The sequence below is a fragment of the Panicum virgatum genome, chromosome 9N (assembly GCF_016808335.1).
Source record: "Panicum virgatum strain AP13 chromosome 9N, P.virgatum_v5, whole genome shotgun sequence".
NCBI lineage: Eukaryota > Viridiplantae > Streptophyta > Magnoliopsida > Poales > Poaceae > Panicum > Panicum virgatum.
Window position 1 is genome coordinate 2,570,568 of NC_053153.1, and position 20,736 is coordinate 2,591,303.

A 20,736-nucleotide genomic window follows, 5' to 3' on the forward strand; every position below is an offset into this window, starting at 1 on the left:
ATCTGACAGCTCTACTTCTGGGTAAAAGATTGTGGAGATCCTAACACTCTTGTGCCTAACTCTGCCTTTGCTGTGCACAAAAGAACAAAGAAAAAACTATTTTTCAGTAACGTTGTAAGTTTGTTGCAGATCACCAGTGAACTTCTTGTTTGTTACGCATGACATCTATGAGGTTTTTATACCAGCATCACTTTTGGGAGATTATTTTTTTCCTTCCTTTTTCTCGGATGGATTTGAGAAGAGTTACTGCCATGTAAAGCAAAGTAGCGCTCTGCTATATAAGCAGCATTTCCTTACTCCATAGCCCCATTCCACCACCATTTCAGAAACACAGCCAAAGCAGCTCAGCCTGTTGGTACACTCACTGCACCATGGCTCCTCTGCTCTTCAGGGACATGAAGGGCCTCTCGTGCTCGTCGCCGGCGTCCACCGCGATATGCCCCAGCCTGGAGCGGCAGCCGATGGTCCGGTCACACAAGGCCATTGCCAGTGCCAGCCCTCTGTCTCAGGTTCCCACGGAGCCCAGGACGCACAGGCATGACGGCAAGAAAGGGCAGCAGCACAAGGCTGTCGTCGTCGCAAACGGCGGTGGCCTCGTCAGCCCCGCCGGCTCGTCCAGGTACCTTTTGAGCGGCCGCGCCCCCGCGTCCGCAGCCATCGAGGAGATCCAGGAGGTGGATGCTGCCCCGGCCGTTGATGCCAAGCTGGAGGAAGCAAGTGAGGAAGCCGTTGATGACAAGAGCAGACAGGCGCAGGAGCAGGTAAGGAAACAGTAGAGTTCTCCACTTGCTTGTGAATCATTACTACTGAACACTGACCGGTGTTTATACATTTTTTAAAAAGAATTGGTCCTACTCTTCTTGATTAGAAAAAATAGAAAATCAGAAGTGAGATTTTGTTATGATTAGTAATCATGTCCCTGTGGGTCTTCGAGGGATTATGCAATGATTTTTCATTTGATATCTGGAACTTACAGCCAAAGTTATCCAAATACTATGATTACAGGCAGATAGGCTTTTTGTGGAAAGTTGGTTAAAGATTCCTGTGCAAAGAGATTTATGCATATACAATTGCTGATGTCTGCAGCTTTGTGGCCTACTGCTGGATTAGTATCTGAACAGCCTGCATGGCACCTCTAATTTTTTTTATTTAACAAAGACACCTCTCAGATTGGAGCTTGTACAATTGCATATTTTCACACAAAATCTGAGAAATCAACATCTACGTTTGCTATAAGAATTCGCTCAAAAACACAATTATGCTTGCTATGAAATATGAACTGAGCTCCAGCGATGGTATCTTATCAGGTGGTTGTGCTGAAGGTATCCCTGCACTGCAAAGCATGCGCTGGGAAAGTGAAGAAGCACCTCTCCAAGATGGAAGGTGAGCCTGTCAGCCAGTATTTCTTCAGGATCTATCTGAAGCTTTTGCTCAGAGTTCAAGACAAGATCAAAATTAACCTTTTCCTCCGGTTCTGATAACCAAAAACTGCTTGCACTTCAGGTGTGACATCGTTCGACATCGACTTCGCGGCGAAGAAGGTGACGGTGGTCGGCGACGTGACGCCCCTGGGGGTGCTGAACAGCGTGTCCAAGGTGAAGAACGCCCAGCTCTGGGCGGCGCCAGCGCCGGCGCCGGCGATGATAGCGGCCTGAAGGACGAAAAGGCCGAAAGGGTGCCTGAAAAGCCACAGCTAGCGTAGCCTAGGATCCGTTGCCGTTGGCCGTGTCTGGTAGGGAGTGTGGGCCTGGAGCCGTGCACGTACGCGTATGGGGGCGCCGGGCGCTGGCTGCCACGGCCGGCCAGCGGCCTGTGCTGGTGTGTGTCCTCGACCGGCATGCGTCCACCATGGCCTGGCCTGGCCGCCCTTGAATGCAGCTTTGGTTTCTTCCTGTGGTCGTCTTGTGATCCTCCTCCATCCTCCCTTGTTTTGCTGTGGTTGGCGCCATGCGACATGGGAGGTGAGGATGCCGTACGTCTTGGTGCTTCCTTCTGGTACGAGCGGGTGAACATTTCTGCTTCTTCCTGTTTCTTTTCCCCTCTTGCTGTAAGCCTGTAATATAAGAATGCCACTGCCTTGCTGTCTTGGTCTTTGTGGAAATGTGAGTGAAGTTGGTGTAGCGAAAGTTGAAATGAGATATGGTGACGTGGCTAAAATGTAGAAAATTCTGAAGCCTTAGGCTGGTTCCAACAGTGGGTCTGCAGCCCCAGCCCGCAGCCACAGCCACAGTCACATCAGCGCCACGTCAGCTCTCGCCAGCCCACTCGACCCCAGCGCTCCATCAGTGAGCCTGCAGCCTCAGCCCACAGCCACGTCAGCGCCACGTCAGCTTTTCCATTCCAGACTTAACCATTTCAGAACGCGTTCTTTTATAATTTAAATGGACACAATAACCTCATTTTATTAAATTTAAAAATTTGGAAATTACATAAAAATTCAAAATAAAAATTGGGGACGAAATTTGTGATTTTTTGGAATTTTTTTCGAATTTTTTGGAGTTCAAACGGTCAAAAACGGCTAATTGCAACGGCTAGCTGACGTGGCAGCCGTTGGCCAATCACAGAGCGCCATGTGGCAGCCGACCGGACGCCGGGTCGGTACCGGCCGGTACCGACCGCGCGCGGCTCCAACGCCGGTCGGTACCGACCGCCCGGCCGGTCGGTAGCGCTACCGCCCCGCGCTCTCGGTTTCCGCGCTTACCGACCGGCGCGGGTCGGTAGCCGGGTCGGTACCGACCCCCGTTGGAACCATCCTTATGCAACTTTGCAACTACGGCCTTGTTTAGTTGCGAAATTCAAAATTCCAAATCTATCACATCGAAAGAGAATCTTATATGCATGAAGTATTAAATCTAGACGAAATAAAAAAATAAATTGCATAGTTTGTTTGTAAATTGCGAGACGAATCTAATGAGCCTAATTAGATTATGATTAGACACTAAATTGCTACAGTAATTGCTACAATACACATGCTCTAATGATGGATTGATTAGACTCATTAGATTTTTCTCGTAGTTTACAGACGAGTTTTATAATTAATTTTGTAATTAGTCTATGTTTAATACTTCAAATGTGCAAATATTTTGTTTTTACAATTTTACACGGGCAACTAAACTAAACGAGGCCCTAGACAAAGTGACTATATTTTTTTACAGTTTCACAGACCAAACACAGCTCTTCTCTCCAGGCATAGTGAGATCCTAAAAGCTAGTAGTAGAATGCTATTTTTGCAACTAATACATCTGCTTGGTGATCGCTGAACGTGTAGAATGCAGACAAGTAGAAAACGCTACAGGTTGGTGATAGACTGATACTGTGAGCCTGTGATAGTTCGGCGCCTCGCAGTATTGCAGCTGAGCGGCTCTGGCAGCACAAACAGTACTGCTAGATCAAACCACTTCTCTATTATTTTTTTTAGAAAAAGAGGGATCAAACCACTGCTGCTCCCCCGGTGCGTCTGTCTCACGTACTCCCTCCTTCCGGGAAAAAAATGCAACACTCGCTTTCTATAAAATGAAATATTATTAGATTAATCGTGTATACTAAATCTATTTGGAAATATAAATATTAGTATTTTTATATATTTGATTAAATTTAAAATTATTTGATTTCTGGAGAAGCCAGAGCTGTGCAATCCTTTTTTTTTTTTTCCGACGGATAGAGTAGCAGCAGGCCAGCAGCGCAGCTGTCGCTTGCTCTTTCTGCTTGCTGCCAAGGTGATAAGATTAAGAGAAAAAAACTACCTGGGCCACCGGGAGTCTGGAAGAGCGCTTTTTTCTTTTTTTATATTAAAAAAAAATCAAAATTTCAAAAATATATGTCTGTTTTGAAAAAAATTAAAAATATACCCCGGTTGCCGTATGGGGGCGACAGACCCTAAATGTAATTTTTTTTTTTCAAATTTACAACGAGGTCCCTGGTCGGGGGCGCGCGCGTGCAAGGGGGGCCTGTCGCCCCCCCTCGGGCGACCGGTGGGCCTCGCCCACAGGCGCGACAGGGGGCCCGTTGCCCCCCCCCCGCGGGCGACAGGAGGAGCATGTCGCCCCCTCCTCGGGCGACCGGGTCTTGTCCCTCTATATAAGCATTCTACCCTCATTTTCTCTTCATTTGAGCCCAAAAATTCCACAAAAATTCCAGAAAAAAAGAGAGGGGTGAGGAGAAGGGAAGCGGCGAAGCCCTGCCAGATTCCGCACTTGTGATCTGCAGGTTAGTACATTTAGTTTATGTATTTTTTCATTGGTATTGTAGAGTAATTTAATTTAATTAGTGCTATAGTAGAACCATTTAAGTAGGAGTTTAATGATACTTTAGTTACGTAGTAGTAAATTAGTTTAGAAAATCAGTACTACGCGTTTATTATTACAATTGCAGTACTATTAGAGACGTGTTTATAAATTAATTACGATTTAGAATAGAATTTCGCATATGCAGTATAGAATTTGAGTGTAATCACGTAGTTATGAATACTTATATGTTGTAGTTGAATTCCATACTTAGTTTTTACGGATTATTGAATAAGGTAGTGAAGTAAAGAGTATAACTCGATAAATATTCTGTGATATACAGATATGTCAAGCAAGATGCAGTTTCAAGTATTTTATGGTGACTAAAATGTTTTGTATGGGCCAAATGGAGTAGACCTTTCTGTCTTTAAGTGCACATCTAGTGCCATAGATAAACCTCTGGAAAGGAGTTTTGGTTCCATATGTAAGTGGCTGCTGCGTGGGTTCTGTGTTGATCCGTTGACATATGTGATGACCGTCCAGTCTCCTGTTAATTGGGAGGTAGAAAGTGATTTATGGGAATTGATGATGATACACAGCACTGATGATTGGCAGAAGTGCATGCAAGCAGCTCTAGAGCGTGGGTGGCCTCTGGCCATTCTTGTTCAAATCCGGGAGAAGACACAAAATGAAATCCAACATGGTGCAGATCAAGTAACTCCGAGTATTCGAAGAGAGACCAACTATGTTGAGCAAGATGAGTCAGAAGAGATAGAGAACCAAAACATGGGACCACAGGGCCTTGCTGATGAGGGAGAGAGGATACATAGCATTGTGGACGAGATGGAGGCAGAAGACCAAACCGCAATAGAGATGGAAAAATATGAGGGCTCATCTGATGACGAGCAGTACTCATTGCCAAAAGAGTGGAAGGAGCATGGTTTTGACAGTCATGTCGCAGAAGACGTACGAAATTAGGAGTGGGAGTACAGAGGGAATGAGGTAGTGTAAGGTGCAACATATCCAAACATTAAAGCCGTAAAAGATGCTGTGAGACTATGGGCAATATCATTGAAACGAGAATTTAGAGTCGTAAAGTCTGGCAGTAAAGAATATGATGTGAAGTGTGTGAATGATAGATGTCCATGGCGAGTACATGCATTCAAGGGAAAATGGAAGTCGAACTGGAAATGTTCCATTGTGACAGAGCACACTTATTTGCCGTCAGAAGTTCTTCCCTCGCATCGCAATATATCATGCGACTTTGTTGCAAAACAAATATATGGGTTGATTATGGACAACCTAAATTATGAGCCAAAAATGATTGTTCGACACATTGAGCAGACTTACCAGTACACCATTAGTTATTTGAAGGCATGGCGGGCTAAACAAAGGGTGTTCGAGATGCGGTTCGGCACATACGAGACATCATATGATAACCTATCTCATATATTATCCCAGGTTGCTGCTAGAAATCCTGGAAGCTTTTATGACACATACCTCGTACCAGCCGAGAGTAGGGGGCAAAGTATTCTGCAACGAGCCTTCTTTTGCCTAGGTGCCTGTGTTAGAGCATTTCAGTGTTGTCTTCCGGTGATCTGCATTGATGACACATTTCTGACTGGAAGGTATAAAGGTCAGATACTCACCGCAATCGGGGTAGATTGCAACAACCAAATAGTTCCGCTCGCATTTGCATTTGTTGAGAATGAGAACTTAGACAGTTGGTATTGGTTCCTTGAATGAGTGAAGGTTCATGTTGTTGCTGCACGTCCAGATGTGTGCTTTATTAGTGATAGGCATGCAGGTCTGTTGCAATCAATATTGAAATTGCGACGTGGAACTGCGACAACGCCTCCATTGTGGCCCGATGTCCAAAACAAGTGGTGCATTAGGCATATGGGTGCAAACTTCTATGACCACTTCAAGAACAAGGATCTTAAGAACATGTTTAAGAGGTTGTGCACCCAAAATCAACAGAGAAAATTCAATGCATTATGGCAGATGCTTGATCAGTTGACTCCAGAGCTAGTGAAGGTAAGGGCATCGGGAACAAGCACGAGTCAGGCTGCAGAGGCCAGGGATTCAATTGAGAAGCCATTTTCACACTGGATTCGAGGTGCACCTAAGGAGAAATGGTCATTCTTTTATGATACCAACGGAATACGGTATGGTATTCAGACAATGAACCATACAGAGTGTTTCAATATGGTTATGCGTTCTTGTCGTGCCTTTCCTCTTGTGGGAATTGTTGAGTTCATCATGTATGGGTGCATAAAGTATTTCAGAGAGCGTTACATGGCTGCAAGCATAAACATCAGCAACTCCCAAATTCAGTTTTGCACAAGAGTGACACAATATATGCAAGAGAAGATTGAAAAGGCCAAACTGCACCGCGTCATATCGACAGGTACAATGGAGCATAAATTTGAGGTTCTATGCAAGGATAGAACTGGTCGTGGTATCCGTAGAGATAGGGTGGTACAGGAGAGTTTGATTACAGTAGATGGCAAAGCCTTCTGCTCCTGCATGAAGCCTAAGTTATTGCATTTGCCATGCTCGCATCTCATTGCGGCATGTGCAGAGTCTGGGTTGCAGCCAGGAGTATTTGTTTCACCTTACTTCAGCAAGGAAGCAGATGTATCCACCTGGGGACATGAGGTATACGGGATTGGAATAGTGGGATCTTTCATTCAGGATAATGAGAATGAGATGTTTATTCCTGATCCAGCCACTAAGAAAGGCAAAGGCCGCCGTCAGACACGTCGTATTCGGAATGGTATGGACAAGTCCGAAGCAAGCAAGGCACAAAAGCATTGCAGCCAATGTGGAGCATTGGGTCACAACTACAATAAGTGTCCTCAGAATACACTTCACGATGCTGCTGACGTCGGTCCTTTCGGAAATCCCAAAGATGGAGCACCTCCTACGTTCAGACGACCATCGGCGAGAATTGCTCGCGGAAGGCACTCGGTGTCATGATCCACAATTATATCGAACATATCTGTAATATGTAGTAATCGTGCGTCCAGTTTGTATGGAACATATCTGTAATGTATAAATATCATGCGTGGAGTTTGTATCGAACCTATCTGTAATATGTAGTAATCGTGCGTAGAGTTTGTATCGAACCTATTTGTAATGTATAAATATTACGCGTCCAGTTTGTATGAAACATATATGTACCTATGTGTTCTCATATATTTTTGAATGCAAGTATGGAGATGGACTCCTTGCTAGACCCAGTTATCGACTCGAGCCACAGGTCTTACTTTGCAGTAGTTGAGCACTGAGCCCTAGAGGTGCTACGTCCTCGTCCACCCGGGGAGGCGATCTCTATACACCACGATTGGGTTGACAGGTATGTAATGAAATATTATTGTTTATCACTTATGTATTCATCGGTATTCCTTTGTTTTGACAATTTTGTTTATTGCAGGTTATGTGAGGCCGGTCTACTGACTCTGGGCCGTCTTGTCGAGGGTGGGCCTATTCAGCTCGACCGATCCCTCCTGATGGCGCTCGTTGACAGATGGAGGTCGGAGACACACACGTTCCACCTCCCGTGTGGGGAGATGACTCCTACGCTGCAGGACGTGGCCTACCTCCTCGGCCTCCCTATTGTCGGGGAGGCTGTAGGTCCGCGTGTGGTGGCGGCCTCATGGAAGGATGACATGGAGGCCCGTTTTGCCCTGGTTGACCGCGTGGAAGAAGCAGGTCCGATCAACCCGCACCCGCAAGCAGCAGGTCCTTCGAAGACCTGGTTCCTACAGTTTACAGTACGTATTCATTGCATATTTAAATTTAATTGTTACAATTCACATGTTGCATTATCAATTGAAACCATTAATCTTAATTGTTTATGCAGCCTGCCCTGTTGGCTGCGGATGCCGACGAGTACAGTTTGACCAGATCGCTGGAGGCGTACCTACTTTGGTTGTTTGGTTACATCATGTTCAACAACACTCATGGCAACTCGGTCGATAGGATTCTCCTTCCGTATGCACGGGAGATTGCGGATGGAGACGAGGATGTACCGGCCTACAGCTTGGGTGAGGCGGTACTTGCAGCCACTTACTGTGGACTCTGCGATAGCTGCATGAAGACACATGGGAACGCTATCCTGGCGGGGTGCCCACTACTGCTACAACTTTGGTCGTACGAGAGGCTAGCCGTTGGTCGGCCCATCGTTAGCCACGAGCCTTACCACGGGGCCATGTACGGCGACGAGGATGACGACATGCCCACTATGGGAACTCTCTGGATCTGGCGTCAGGTACATTCACAACAAATCTAATTTTGTTATTCATTGTTACATGATGCATTAGCGCACTTTTAATTTTACTTATTCGGACTGCAGAGGTCCTGGGCGCATGCGCAGGTTAGACGCGCATATCCTGAGTTTGTTTCGGAGCTCGACATGCTGACGCCCGAGGACGTTGTCTGGGAGCCTTACAGCCAAGAGGCTGTGGCTACCCATGCACCAGCAGGCCTGTCTTCGCACTACTCCGCGAATGCGAGCCTGTGGCTTACTACAGCCGTCCTGGTTTATGACATCGTGGTTGAGACATATTGCCCCTGGAGAGTCAGGAGACAGTTTGGGCAGCGCTAGGAGTTTCCGGTGCCCACCGTGTTGGAGCGTGTCAGTCGTCAGGACCATAGGTAATTATGAATGAACTTGACTCATACATTCGTGTCGAATCTAACGATTCTTCGTGGTCCACTTTTGTAGGTTGTCAAGGAGTGGCTTGCCGTGCTCTGATGATTAGCTCACCAAGATGCAGGCTTGGGTGGACCAATGGGAACAGTCAGACGAGCACTTGGTCCATCCAACAGGACCACACACAGACAGCTCCTTTAGGCCTTACCTCACCTGGTACTTACCCCGGTCTCGGGCTCGTCTGGTTTATGTTGACACTCACCCGCAGCCACACCAGGCGAGGCCTCAGGATGGCTATGCCCGGCACCACGTGGAGTCACTAGCTGGCGCGGTGAGTCTCGTGATCATATTTGCATATATATATATATATATTAATATTCATAATATAATTCATGTGTTTCTAACTGTTCTTTTACTGAATGGATGCAGTTTCGCCTTTGCAACATGATGGAGACGGACTGCTCGACATACCTGACGAGGGTACGTGCTGGATCCCCAATGATCCAGTTTGAGCAGACAGAGGCATGGTCGAGGCAGCGTGACCAGTTGCGTCAGGTAGTGCACAACTTGGGAAGCCGTGTGCAGTACGAAGACAGCCACAGGTCGTCCCAGGCCTCGTCGTCGTTCCCGTGTCCGTCGACCGTGCACGGGCCGACGTTGCAGTTCTTCACAACTGCAGGTAACGTAGATATCTTTTTAAAATTAGATCAAGTGTTCCTACATATTTACTAATATCGCAAACAGGATACGATCCAGCTATTGCGTTCGGGCATACTGGAATGTTTAGAGGGACAGCACCAGTTGGCGGACCGTATCCAGGGATAGTACCGGGGCCACAGATACCGGCCTATACAGGTTAGTTTATGTTTCGTATTTCGGTTTCTACATGTCATGACAAAAGACACGAACATACGTAACATCCGCATTTTATGCGTAGGATTTTACCCCGATGCGGGCGCCGGACCTTCTTCTTCCTCCTTTCGACTTGGTACATAACACTCTCTCAATGCACTCACTAATTTACCACGCAACATATGTTGGTTTATGTTTATATGTTACGCAGGGTTTGTTTCGAGTACGTTCGTTCCAGATAACGAGGGTTTCACCTTAGACAAACTCGACAGCCTAACTCCAGACTCACCTGGCGCGCACGGTGACCCCGATGTCTTGGGGTATTCACAGCTAGGAGGAGCACCACTTGGGATCTCTCAGCAGCAGACACCGCAGCCCCATTTGCGTCCTGAGCGACAGGTGAGGTCTCCGGATCATCACACCTACTCCGAGGGCCATGTCCGTGCTCAGCAGAGGGCTAAGAGGGTCCGACGCCCTAGGGGTGGTTAGATATATCCGATGTTTGTATCTCTGATGTTTATTTGTAATGAGATAGATGTGGACCGCTTATTTGTATCCGATGTTTATAATTGTGGTAGTTTACTTGTCATTTATTTCTATAGATACTATTGATGTGAACTTGTTATGTTTGTGAGTTCCATAATGCTCGTGAAATAAGGGAAGTTCTTGCGAATTTTTTTCGTGATTTAATGAAGGACAAGTTAGGTGCGGTAGGAGTTAGCGGCCGAGATCCCGCCGACGATGATGACGACTACCACATACGGTGTAGACTTCGTGACACGCTCGAATAGCTCAAAATAGGGACTATAGTGTATCTAGCTGCGAGTACGAGATCACAGGTTGCCACTGCTCAGCACGGCGATCACGGATTTCCCAAATGTCGCATTGTTTGCCCAGACATACGTGACAAAAGGCGACAACCCAATAGCAGTGCCCTTCCACCATTTCAAAAACATGTGACAACACGGCAACCACACCAGCTCACCTTCAAAGCAGTCTCTCTGGCAAGGACGATGGACCTGTCATTCTATAGCGAAGGTCTGTGGCGTGTAGTGGGGAAGGCGGCATCTAGGCGCGATCGACCGAGCGGCAGCAATGCAGTGCTGTGAGTCTGCATGCACTTAAATGCTCTACATGCACAGAGATGCATCGAGTAGTCATTTTGAGAATCGAATCTAGCCTTTTCAGTGTTAGGTCAGCTAGCCTCTTCACTGTGTTGTCATGTAGGCTTTTTAGGTGCATTTACACTCCACACTCCGGGTATCAGACCTTTGTGCGCCTATAAATACTCCGAAGTTTGTGAACTCCCAGCAACACTCAAACACCAAAGCTCATTGTATACACAAACACTAAGTAGGGCTTACGATCTAATCTCTCCTAATCCCTTAATCGCGAAGAAATGTAGATTTCTGAAATTCATTTTTAGTCTTGAAAACACCAAAAATAATATTGCTGGTACCCCCTGGTGCATTTCAGCTCTGATACCAGCTGTGACAGACCCGCCGAGTTAAAACGCTTAATTAAGCGTAACCATCATAATTTGGCGCATTAGCTTAATTAAGTGTAACTTGACAGGCTGTTTTCAACCCACAGGCCGATCGAAACACACCAGACGTCTCATACGAAGGCGAGCGCAGAAGGTACCAGCAATGATACAATCTCACAAAAATGGTAAATAAAATTAAGACTTTTACAAAACAGCTTTAAATTTAAAATATACAAAAGAAAGATAGCAGCGGAGAAGAATATAACTTACAGAGCATTTTTACTAGAGAATAAATGAAACAAACTAAATAAGTCGAGGACTACCGAGACGTGAAGACAAGGCGCCACATCGAGCCCACCGATGTGAAACCTAGTTAGCTCCTATACCTGAAATAGGGTAAACAACAAACCCTGAGCAACTAATACTCAGCAAGACTTACCTGACCAGTGGGTATAACTTAGCTCACATATCTAGACATGCAAAGCATTTGACTATTGGTTATTTTGCAGAAAAGCGTCTAAAAGTGAATCCTTATTTTCAAGATTTTTGCTCCAGGTTCTATATAGATTAACCATGATCTAATATTTGCATAAACCATCTAGATCAAACATGGTAGAACATTAAGCACAATTCAAAGTAGAACCAACATATATGAAATAATCCATGTTCCATCTCATATTACTACACTGTGACTCAGTGATCAAGGTGCCCATGTCCGAGAGTGACTGACGGCGAATCGATTCGATTTAACCTTGCAAGGTGGACCTAACCAACACGGCACGCAAAAGCCCCATCGGATCCCACGCACTGACCTTTCCTCTCCCCGCCTCGAACTACAGGACCGCCCCACCATCATATGGTCAGCCGAGCTCAATGTGAGACCACCAAAAGTAAACATATGCATCCCCATTTCTCCGCGACTACTCGACTACCCCAGGAGGTGAGGTAGAGTCCTGTACTTTCGAGGTAAGACAGTACTCGGCTTACCGGTTTCGACTACCTCCTACTCCCGGCTTGCGGTTAGTACATTTCAAACATAATCAGCAGGGCCGACAACGATACGGTCCTTAACCGACACAGGCGGAACTACACCTCTCCCGCCCGGTCTCAGATTCTATTCTTTCTTTCATTCCAAGACTTTCATTCGAAGATGAGTAACTCATATATGGAATCATAAGACTATCCTATATCTCGCGAGTAATCAAAAGTTACTCGACTTCTACCGAACCCTATCTAGCATAGAATCTCTATCGTCCTATACATACTAGTATAACTCAAGGAAACCTAGGATTCATGCAACTAGGGTTTCAAACAACTCCTAAACGTAGTGCACAAGTAATAAATACATATATAGGTGCCATAATTTAAATTAATAGGATGTGCACCGGGGCTTGCCTGGGGTAACACTAAGTCAGTGTTAATGCTATTAAGGCATTGGGCCATTCCGACCTTGGGCCGGGTCTTTGGTTGCTTCAGCGGGTCCTTCCATCTTCTGGTGATATCCGTCGAACACCGTCTTGTGGGTCGACTCCAACACCGTGTGCTTCACGTCCACACGTGTACCTCTAGCGCACCTAAATGGGTGCAATAATGCATATGCATGAATATATATGAAATGCCAAATAATGCACATGCATATGACACAAATTAGTGCAGCTAAAATTCCCTACTTACAAAAGAATCATACTAAAAAATGAACTATGTCGGTACCCCAGGACTGGGGTACCCCCTCTTGCTGTGTCTAGGCAAGGATCTTTTAGTTATCCTTAACTACATCCAAACAGCCGGACCCCTGCGGTCCGGAGTCCTGTTCTCCCAGCAGCGGCCCGGACCGTTCCACAGTTGGGAAAGGTCCGGAGACACCACGTGTCCCGGAGGAGGCAGGAACTCGTGCGCGAGCAGCCGAGGCTCCGGACCTCCCACGGAGACCGGACCCCCGCGGGGTCCCGGACCCCCTGCATAATAACCGGACCCCTCACTAAGGGAAGAGATCGACGCCCCGCGTCGGGGTGGTCCGGGGCCGCCACGTGTCTACAAGACATGGCCGTTTGAGTTTCCATACCAACGTTCACCCACCATTGCATTTATTGCAGTAGGTGAACGTCTGCATTGATATAGCAGAAGCTGAGGCGTTTCATTGACCAGGGGATACTATTGATCGCGTATTACCAAGGCAGTGGAGCCGCTGGCGCCGCCCATACTGCGTCTGCCAGATGGATACGACGGCTCAGCTTCGCCCATTATGACGCTACATAATAGCCTCAGCAGGCCACGCCGCAAGCTACGCTACTCCAACGGGCGCCTAGCTGACGGGACAAGAAAAGACCCCCCTGAGTCAGAGGAGCAGCAGTACGCATATCGGAGGAAAGATTCGCTACCACTGTAGCCACAGTCATGTTGGGCCCACCGGTCGGGGCACCAACGTCCTATGTATCCGCTCCCCCTTGATCTATAAAAGGAGGGGGCGCCGCTAGAAAACCTCAGGCTGGGCAATAACCAAGGCCGGCAGAGGATAGGGTCATACACACCACCGAGAACAATACATCTCCCAGTGGACGTAGGGTATTACGCTCTGGCGGCCCAAACCACTCTAAATCGTGTGTTCTTGAGTCCTTGTCCCAGCGTAGATTCAGCCTCATCGCCTAGTACTTCCCCGAGTACTCCCTCACAGGGAATAGGCGGGTGCGCTCCGCCACCCGGCTGTGGGTACCCTAGAAACCCCGCGACATTTTGGCACCGTCCGTGGGGACGACAGGCGTTGGCTGGATCTTCGGGCTTCTGGGCCGTGTTCATCCTCTGCAACGACGAGCGAGAAGATGAAGGAAGGCAGGGCCACACTCACTCCACCTGTCTTGACACCGGCGCGGCAACGCCCTCGGTGCGGCGGCGCACGACAGCGACGCCTGCTATGCGTCGCCACTGGGACACCTCGGAGCCGGCGTAGCGGCGCACAGTGGAGGCGCCGCTGGGCGCTGCTGCCCCTACGTCGACTCAAGGTTTTCTCTCAAGCAACGGCCACACCTCCTCTGCGGTGGCATGGTGTCGGCTCAAGGCTTCCTCTCAACATGGAGCCTGGAGCCGACGGCCATCCCGGAGGAAGTGGACCGTGTCGTCCTGCCGTCTCCAGCACCGGAGATCCACCTCAGCGTTGCTCGGTGCTGCTGCAGACAGGACCCCGCCTCCTCGCGCGGGGGCCCCTGGCGCTAGCACCAAGGACAAGCCGGCGAACGACCGCACTTCTCCACGCGTCGCACCGGTCCATCTGCTGCGCAAGGGCTCTGGTTTCCATCGGCAACGGCGACGGCAGGGGGAGGGGGCCTCTTCCATTCAAAGCCAAAGAATTTGTCTCATGCCATGTAAGCATGTGACAGCTCTTAAGGCAAGGAGGGGTCCCCCGAGCTCCCGAGGTGATGCTGGATGATGCGGTTCAGGCACGTCCGGGGCGCCTTCACCTCCGAAGAACACGCTGTATAGCATGCAGCCGTAAGTTACTCCTAAGAAAGGAATGAGAGATTTTCTCCTTTGTAATAGCGTGGCGTCTACGTGTGTGTCCAGAGCGGTCAAGGTCCGATCTTGTAAACCCGACCTCTAGCCCTATCACACAAACAGGCAAAAGCGGTCCGGAGCGGTGGAGGTCCGACCTCGTAATCCCGACCTCCGATGTATACCGTGACAACCACAATAATAAAGGAGATTTTCTTTCTCAGCTTTACCTAGGCTCCACCCTGATTACATTTATTCGCCTTGGTTTAACTATTCTTTCCTCTTGACCGGAGTTTCCCTTATTGCTAACAATCCAAGTTAAGTTGCTGGCTTGTGGTCAGGTGAAGACACCCCTTCTAGCTGGAAGGCAGTCTGGACCCCTAAGGACCTGCTCTGGAGAAGTGGTATTTGTATCCTGGGGTAGAGAAGCTCCGCGTGGCTTAGCCTGGTAATGTACCCTAAGTTTACGTACTTCACTACCCTGTTACAAGTACTCTAGTATCCAGGACTGCTGTCTTTAGAGGTCCCGGGCTCTCTTCTAGTATAAGGCTTGGTTTCTTTGCACCTTACTATGAGGTCCAGTAACATGCTTCATCGGATTGTCAGCAACGGTCGCTCCAAGTCCACTCCGGTGGCCCGCTCCGGCGGAGACCGCTCGCCACGGTCGCTCCAAGTCCACTCCGGTGGCCCGCTCCGGCGGAGACCGCTCGCCACGGTCGCTCCAAGTCCACTCCGGTGGCCCGCTCCGGCGGAGACCGCTCGCCACGGTCGCTCCAAGTCCACTCCGGTGGCCCGCTCCGGCGGAGACCGCTCGCCACGGTCGCTCCTAGTCCACTCCGGTGGCCCGCTCCGGCGGAGACCGCTCGCCACGGTCGCTCCAAGTCCACTCCGGTGGCCCGCTCCGGCGGAGACCGCTCGCCACGGTCGCTCCAAGTCCACTCCGGTAGCCCGCTCCGGCGGAGACCGCTCGCCACGGTCGCTCCAAGTCCACTCCGGTGGCCCGCTCCGGCGGAGACCGCTCGCCACGGTCGCTCCAAGTCCACTCCGGTGGCCCGCTCCGGCGGAGACCGCTCGCCACGGTCGCCCCAAGTCCACTCCGGTGGCCCGCTCCGGCGGAGACCGCTCGCCACGGTCGCCCCAAGTCCACTCCGGTGGCCCGCTCCGGCGGAGACCGCTCGCCACGGTCGACAAAAGCCGGGTCCGGGAAGTGGTGCTTGCTCCCTGAGCGATCCGAAGTCTGTGTAGCCGCTTAGCTTGGTTCCGTACCCTAAGCCTACACCTTCGTCGCCCCATGGAGAGCGCTCTAGTACCTAAACCTGGCAGCAGGCATACCGGCCTCAGGGGTCCGGGATGCCCGCACTCTCCAAGAGCACACCAACGCAATCAAGTTGCGTAGGAACACATCACGGTGGTGGCCCCACCCGCGGGTTCGTACCTCTCCCGAGGTGGGCCCGGGGGCCACTGTCGGTACCCCAGGACTGGGGTACCCCCTCTTGCTGTGTCTAGGCAAGGATCTTGTAGTTATCCTTAACTACATCCAAACAGCCGGACCCCTGCGGTCCGGAGTCCTGTTCTCCCAGCAGCGGCCCGGACCGTTCCACAGTTGGGAAAGGTCCGGAGACACCACGTGTCCCGGAGGAGGCAGGAACTCGTGCGCGAGCAGCCGAGGCTCCGGACCTCCCACGGAGACCGGACCCCCGCGGGGTCCCGGACCCTCATGGGGTCCCGGACCCCCTGCATAATAACCGGACCCCTCACTAAGGGAAGAGATCGACGCCCCGCGTCGGGGTGGTCCGGGGCCGCCACGTGTCTGCAAGACATGGCCGTTTGAGTTTCCATACCAACGTTCACCCACCATTGCATTTATTGCGGTAGGTGAACGTCTGCATTGATATAGCAGAAGCTGAGGCGTTTCATTGACCAGGGGATACTATTGATCGCGTATTACCAAGGCAGTGGAGCCGCTGGCGCCGCCCATACTGCGTCTGCCAGATGGATACGACGGCTCAGCTTCGCCCATTATGACGCTACATAATAGCCTCAGCAGGCCACGCCGCAAGCTACGCTACTCCAACGGGCGCCTAGCTGACGGGACAAGAAAAGACCCCCCTGAGTCAGAGGAGCAGCAGTACGCATATTGGAGGAAAGATTCGCTACCACTGTAGCCACAGTCACGTTGGGCCCACCGGTCGGGGCACCAACGTCCTATGTATCTGCTCCCCCTTGATCTATAAAAGGAGGGGGCGCCGCTAGAAAACCTCAGCCTGGGCAATAACCAAGGCCGGCAGAGGATAGGGTCATACACACCACCGAGAACAATACATCTCCCAGTGGACGTAGGGTATTACGCTCCGGCGGCCCGAACCACTCTAAATCGTGTGTTCTTGAGTCCTTGTCCCAGCGTAGATTCAGCCTCATCGCCTAGTACTTCCCCGAGTACTCCCTCACAGGGAATAGGCGGGTGCGCTCCGCCACCCGGCTGTGGGTACCCTAGAAACCCCGCGACAAACTAGTTAGTGGACTGTCCGCTATGCAGCAGCGGACTGTCCGCAACTCAAACTTGCCGACCTACTAGACCTACCAACGTCTCTGGATAAACTTACAACTATACGGTAGACGGTCCGCGATCCAGTAGCGGAATGTCCGCAGTACAACTCTGCCAAATCGCCAGAATCTACAATGTCTCTGGATGAAATTCAAGCTCTATGGCGGACTGTCCGCTCCCCATTAGCGGACCGTCCGCAGTTCACTCTGCCAATCCACCAGAGACAACGACGTCTCTGGACAAATTTCTAATCTTACCGGTGGACCGTCTGGCCCTCCTTGGCGGACCGTCCGCGGTTCATTTACGCGAGACCACCAGAAAAACAACGTTTCTAGACAAACTCTAACCTAACTTGCGGACTGTCCGGCCCTCCTTGGCGGACCGTCCGCAGCTCACTTTTGGAGACCCGCCAGAGCCAACGATGTCTCTGGACCCACCCTAATCTTACTGGCGGACTGTCCGGCCCCCCTAGGCGGACCGTCTGCGGTTCGCCTCTTTGACACCACGCGACAGGCGGCAGCGGCGGCGGCGGCCGTTCACCGGCGGCGTTGGCGCTCAACAGAAGGGGAAAAAGGCCGGGGAGCACAAGTAACTCACCACTAATCCATTCTCGCGGTCGGTTCGGGCGGAGGATGACCGTAGAAGCGGATCGACACGAAGGGGCGGAGCTCCGGCGGTGCTCCCATGGTAGCCGGCGATGGAGGGCCGATTCCGGCCGGGGAAGGCTCGAGTGAGGTTTAGGAAGGTGCGGGGGAGATGGAGGACAAGGGAAGGAAGGTGCTCATGGAAGGAATCGACGAACGGGGGCCGGAGGAGGGAGATCAAAAGAAGGGGGCGACGGCGGAGCAAGCGGACGAGCGGAGCTCGTCACTAATCGATGGGGGAAGGAGGAAGGAGGAGATGACGACCGGGCCCACAACCAGATAAATATCTGGGCGTTACTTTGGCGCACCGTCCGCCGCTCCAAAGCGGACTGTCCGCGACGTCGGGGTGCCCTTGTGGCAGCCCCGCCCGACATAAACCGGCTTAAGTGCGCTAACCATCATCAAAACGACAATCAGAGTTAACACGCACTTAAAACGGAGCAATCCGGCAGTGCTGTCGGGTAAAATCCCGATAAAACCACTTAAACCTGGATCGAACAAAACAGCATAACTCACACGAAGGCGAGTCCAGAGAAAACAACACCTCACAATAAATTACAACACAGAGTTTAACATGACTTCAGGATTACAAACCAAGTTCCAGATTTAACGAAGTACTTTTCAAAGCCAACACATAAGAAGTTCAACAGAGTCCTTTATTTTAACGGAAAGTACACACGAGAACTAACGACGAAAGGGGTGTCACGATGAAGCCCGATTCATGACATCACTCGCTCTTGTCATCGTTGGCCGGGGACGGATCCCACTCCACGGACCAACCAGGTGGAAGGGTGCAAGGCCAGGTCAAGCTGGCAATCATGTCCTCAAAAGTATTTCCTGAAACAAAATGAGCCACAAGCAAGGCTGAGTATTCTAATACTCAGCAAGGCTTACCCGACTGAGGGTATACTTAGCCCTTTAACTAGACATGCAAGGCTTTTGGCTTGAGGGGTTTGTTTTGCCGAAAAGCAGTACAGAGTAGATCCTTAATCTTAGGTTTTAGCTTTCTGGTTCTAGTTCAATTAACCACTCTAGGTGAGCATCTATCCAATAGCATACATGGTGGGAACAATTATTTTTCATCAATCAACCATATTCATCATCATCATCTTTCACTTCTTACTCTATGTAGCAGAAGGGTTAAGCAGTCTCAATAACCGGTGAGAAACGGACGATTCGAATCGGATTTGTTAACCTGGCCAGGCAGACCTAAACACACGTCACGTGGATACTCACAGAGTCACACATGCAACTTTTCCCTTCAATTCCCGCTTCACGGAACAGGCCCACCGCCCTCAAGTACAGCAGTACGACGACTCTGTACTCGCCATTAGCTAGATGTGAACGAGTTCAAGACGGTGGGGAGTATATTCCGGCTGCGGTTCAATCCAGTACTTAAGCTTACCGATTACCATATTCTCGGCATGTGATTAGTACGTTCAAACGCTTAACCACCACTACCACACACTGCGGCCTTATCACTTTTCACTAAACAGACGGGGCATCCAGAGTATCACGACCCCGCCCGTAGACCTTATAGTGGTAGCAAGTAGTAAACAACCAATTCCTATAATTTCTCGCGAGTGACCGGAAATCACTCGACTTCTACCGAACCATTAGCATAGCTAACTAGCGACCTACACATACTAGTGTTCAAGCATCGGTACCTAGGATCATGCAACTAAGGTTTCAGTCAAATCCTGTAACTTAAATGCACAAGTAGGTAGGAACAATAATAAGTTGCATAATTTAAAATAGAAGGACATGCTCCGGGGCTTGCCTTCCTGGGCGCAACTAGATCTGGGCTCTTTCGAAATCAGGTTCGGGTCTTTAGTAGCTTCAGTTAGATTCACTTGAGCTTCACGCTGCTCACTCTCAGACTCGGGCACCAGCTCGTATGTTCCGTCAGCGAGAGTAGTAGTATCTATATGAAATGCACATGGGTGAGTTGTTGTGATGGCAGTAATTAATGAATTATTTCATCATAAAAGCGTAAACCAACAAGACTCAAAACAGCAATAAACACTGTCATTTTTCTTCCATTGGGCAATCATGTATAGAGTAGAAAATAATATTAGTTAGTGCATAAGCTCCAAGTGGAGTTTTCGTTATATACCAAAACGTACAAAAGTGGCCTTCTTTAACAAAAATAACGATATCATGCTTTGTCCAAAACTACAGTTACACATAGTTTCTAAGTCTCAAATTTTTGCAGAGGAGTCTACATACGATCCTCAACACACTTTAAATTTATCGGAATTTTTCTAGACGTAAATCAGGAGTAATAAAAATGACAAATCCTACTCACATATAACAAGACTAATTAGTACAGATAGTTGCAAAGTGTTTTTGGCTCTCAAAATTTTTATTCTAGCTTATCTTCTGAAGACTAAGCCACAGTAAAATTTTCAGATTTTTCCAGCAGCAACATCTATTTATCACAAAATAGCACCATTTTTAAGGATTAATTCACCGAGTTAGCTACACAAATCTAAAAATAATGAAACTTGGACAGTGGTGTTAATTTAGTATTGTAAGTATACAGAAAAAGTTTCATACACATATCTATAAAATAACATCCAGAAATAAAAAGTAGATTATTCTACTAGATTTAGCCAAGACTATGGTTTCATCTAGTTACATGTGTCAAATGGTGTTCAAATTTTTACAAACATCTAAACATGGCATGAAGTATCTACTAGCCAAAAATCATCTATATACATTGAGTAGAACTCCTAGAATAATTATAGCCTATATAACCTAATATTTTTCGTAGATTAAAATACAGACAGAAAATAAATATGTGCATGTAACAAAAGTTCTAGATATTGTTGCAAGGATTC

At 49.0% G+C, this 20,736-nt stretch overlaps 1 protein-coding gene across 1 annotated transcript; it reads left to right on the forward strand.

Annotated features, from left to right (window-relative positions):
- Positions 1–289: 289 nt before the first annotated feature.
- LOC120691578 (protein SODIUM POTASSIUM ROOT DEFECTIVE 2-like) lies at positions 290–2,126 on the forward strand. Its single transcript, XM_039974676.1, has 3 exons — positions 290–761; positions 1,308–1,383; positions 1,504–2,126. The coding sequence occupies exons 1-3, from the start codon at positions 372–374 to the stop codon at positions 1,653–1,655; spliced, it is 618 nt and encodes a 205-aa protein (XP_039830610.1). The 5' UTR covers positions 290–371; the 3' UTR covers positions 1,656–2,126.
- The last annotated feature ends 18,610 nt before the right edge of the window (positions 2,127–20,736 follow it).

Bases quoted from the DNA above. Each gene is read 5' to 3' on its own strand.
- LOC120691578 (XM_039974676.1), top strand. From the start codon at position 372: ATGGCTCCTCTGCTCTTCAGGGACATGAAGGGCCTCTCGTGCTCGTCG. The intron at 762-1,307 runs GTAAGGAAACAG...GTATCTTATCAG, and splicing joins GCAGACAGGCGCAGGAGCAG to GTGGTTGTGCTGAAGGTATC. The intron at 1,384-1,503 runs GTGAGCCTGTCA...CTTGCACTTCAG, and splicing joins GCACCTCTCCAAGATGGAAG to GTGTGACATCGTTCGACATC.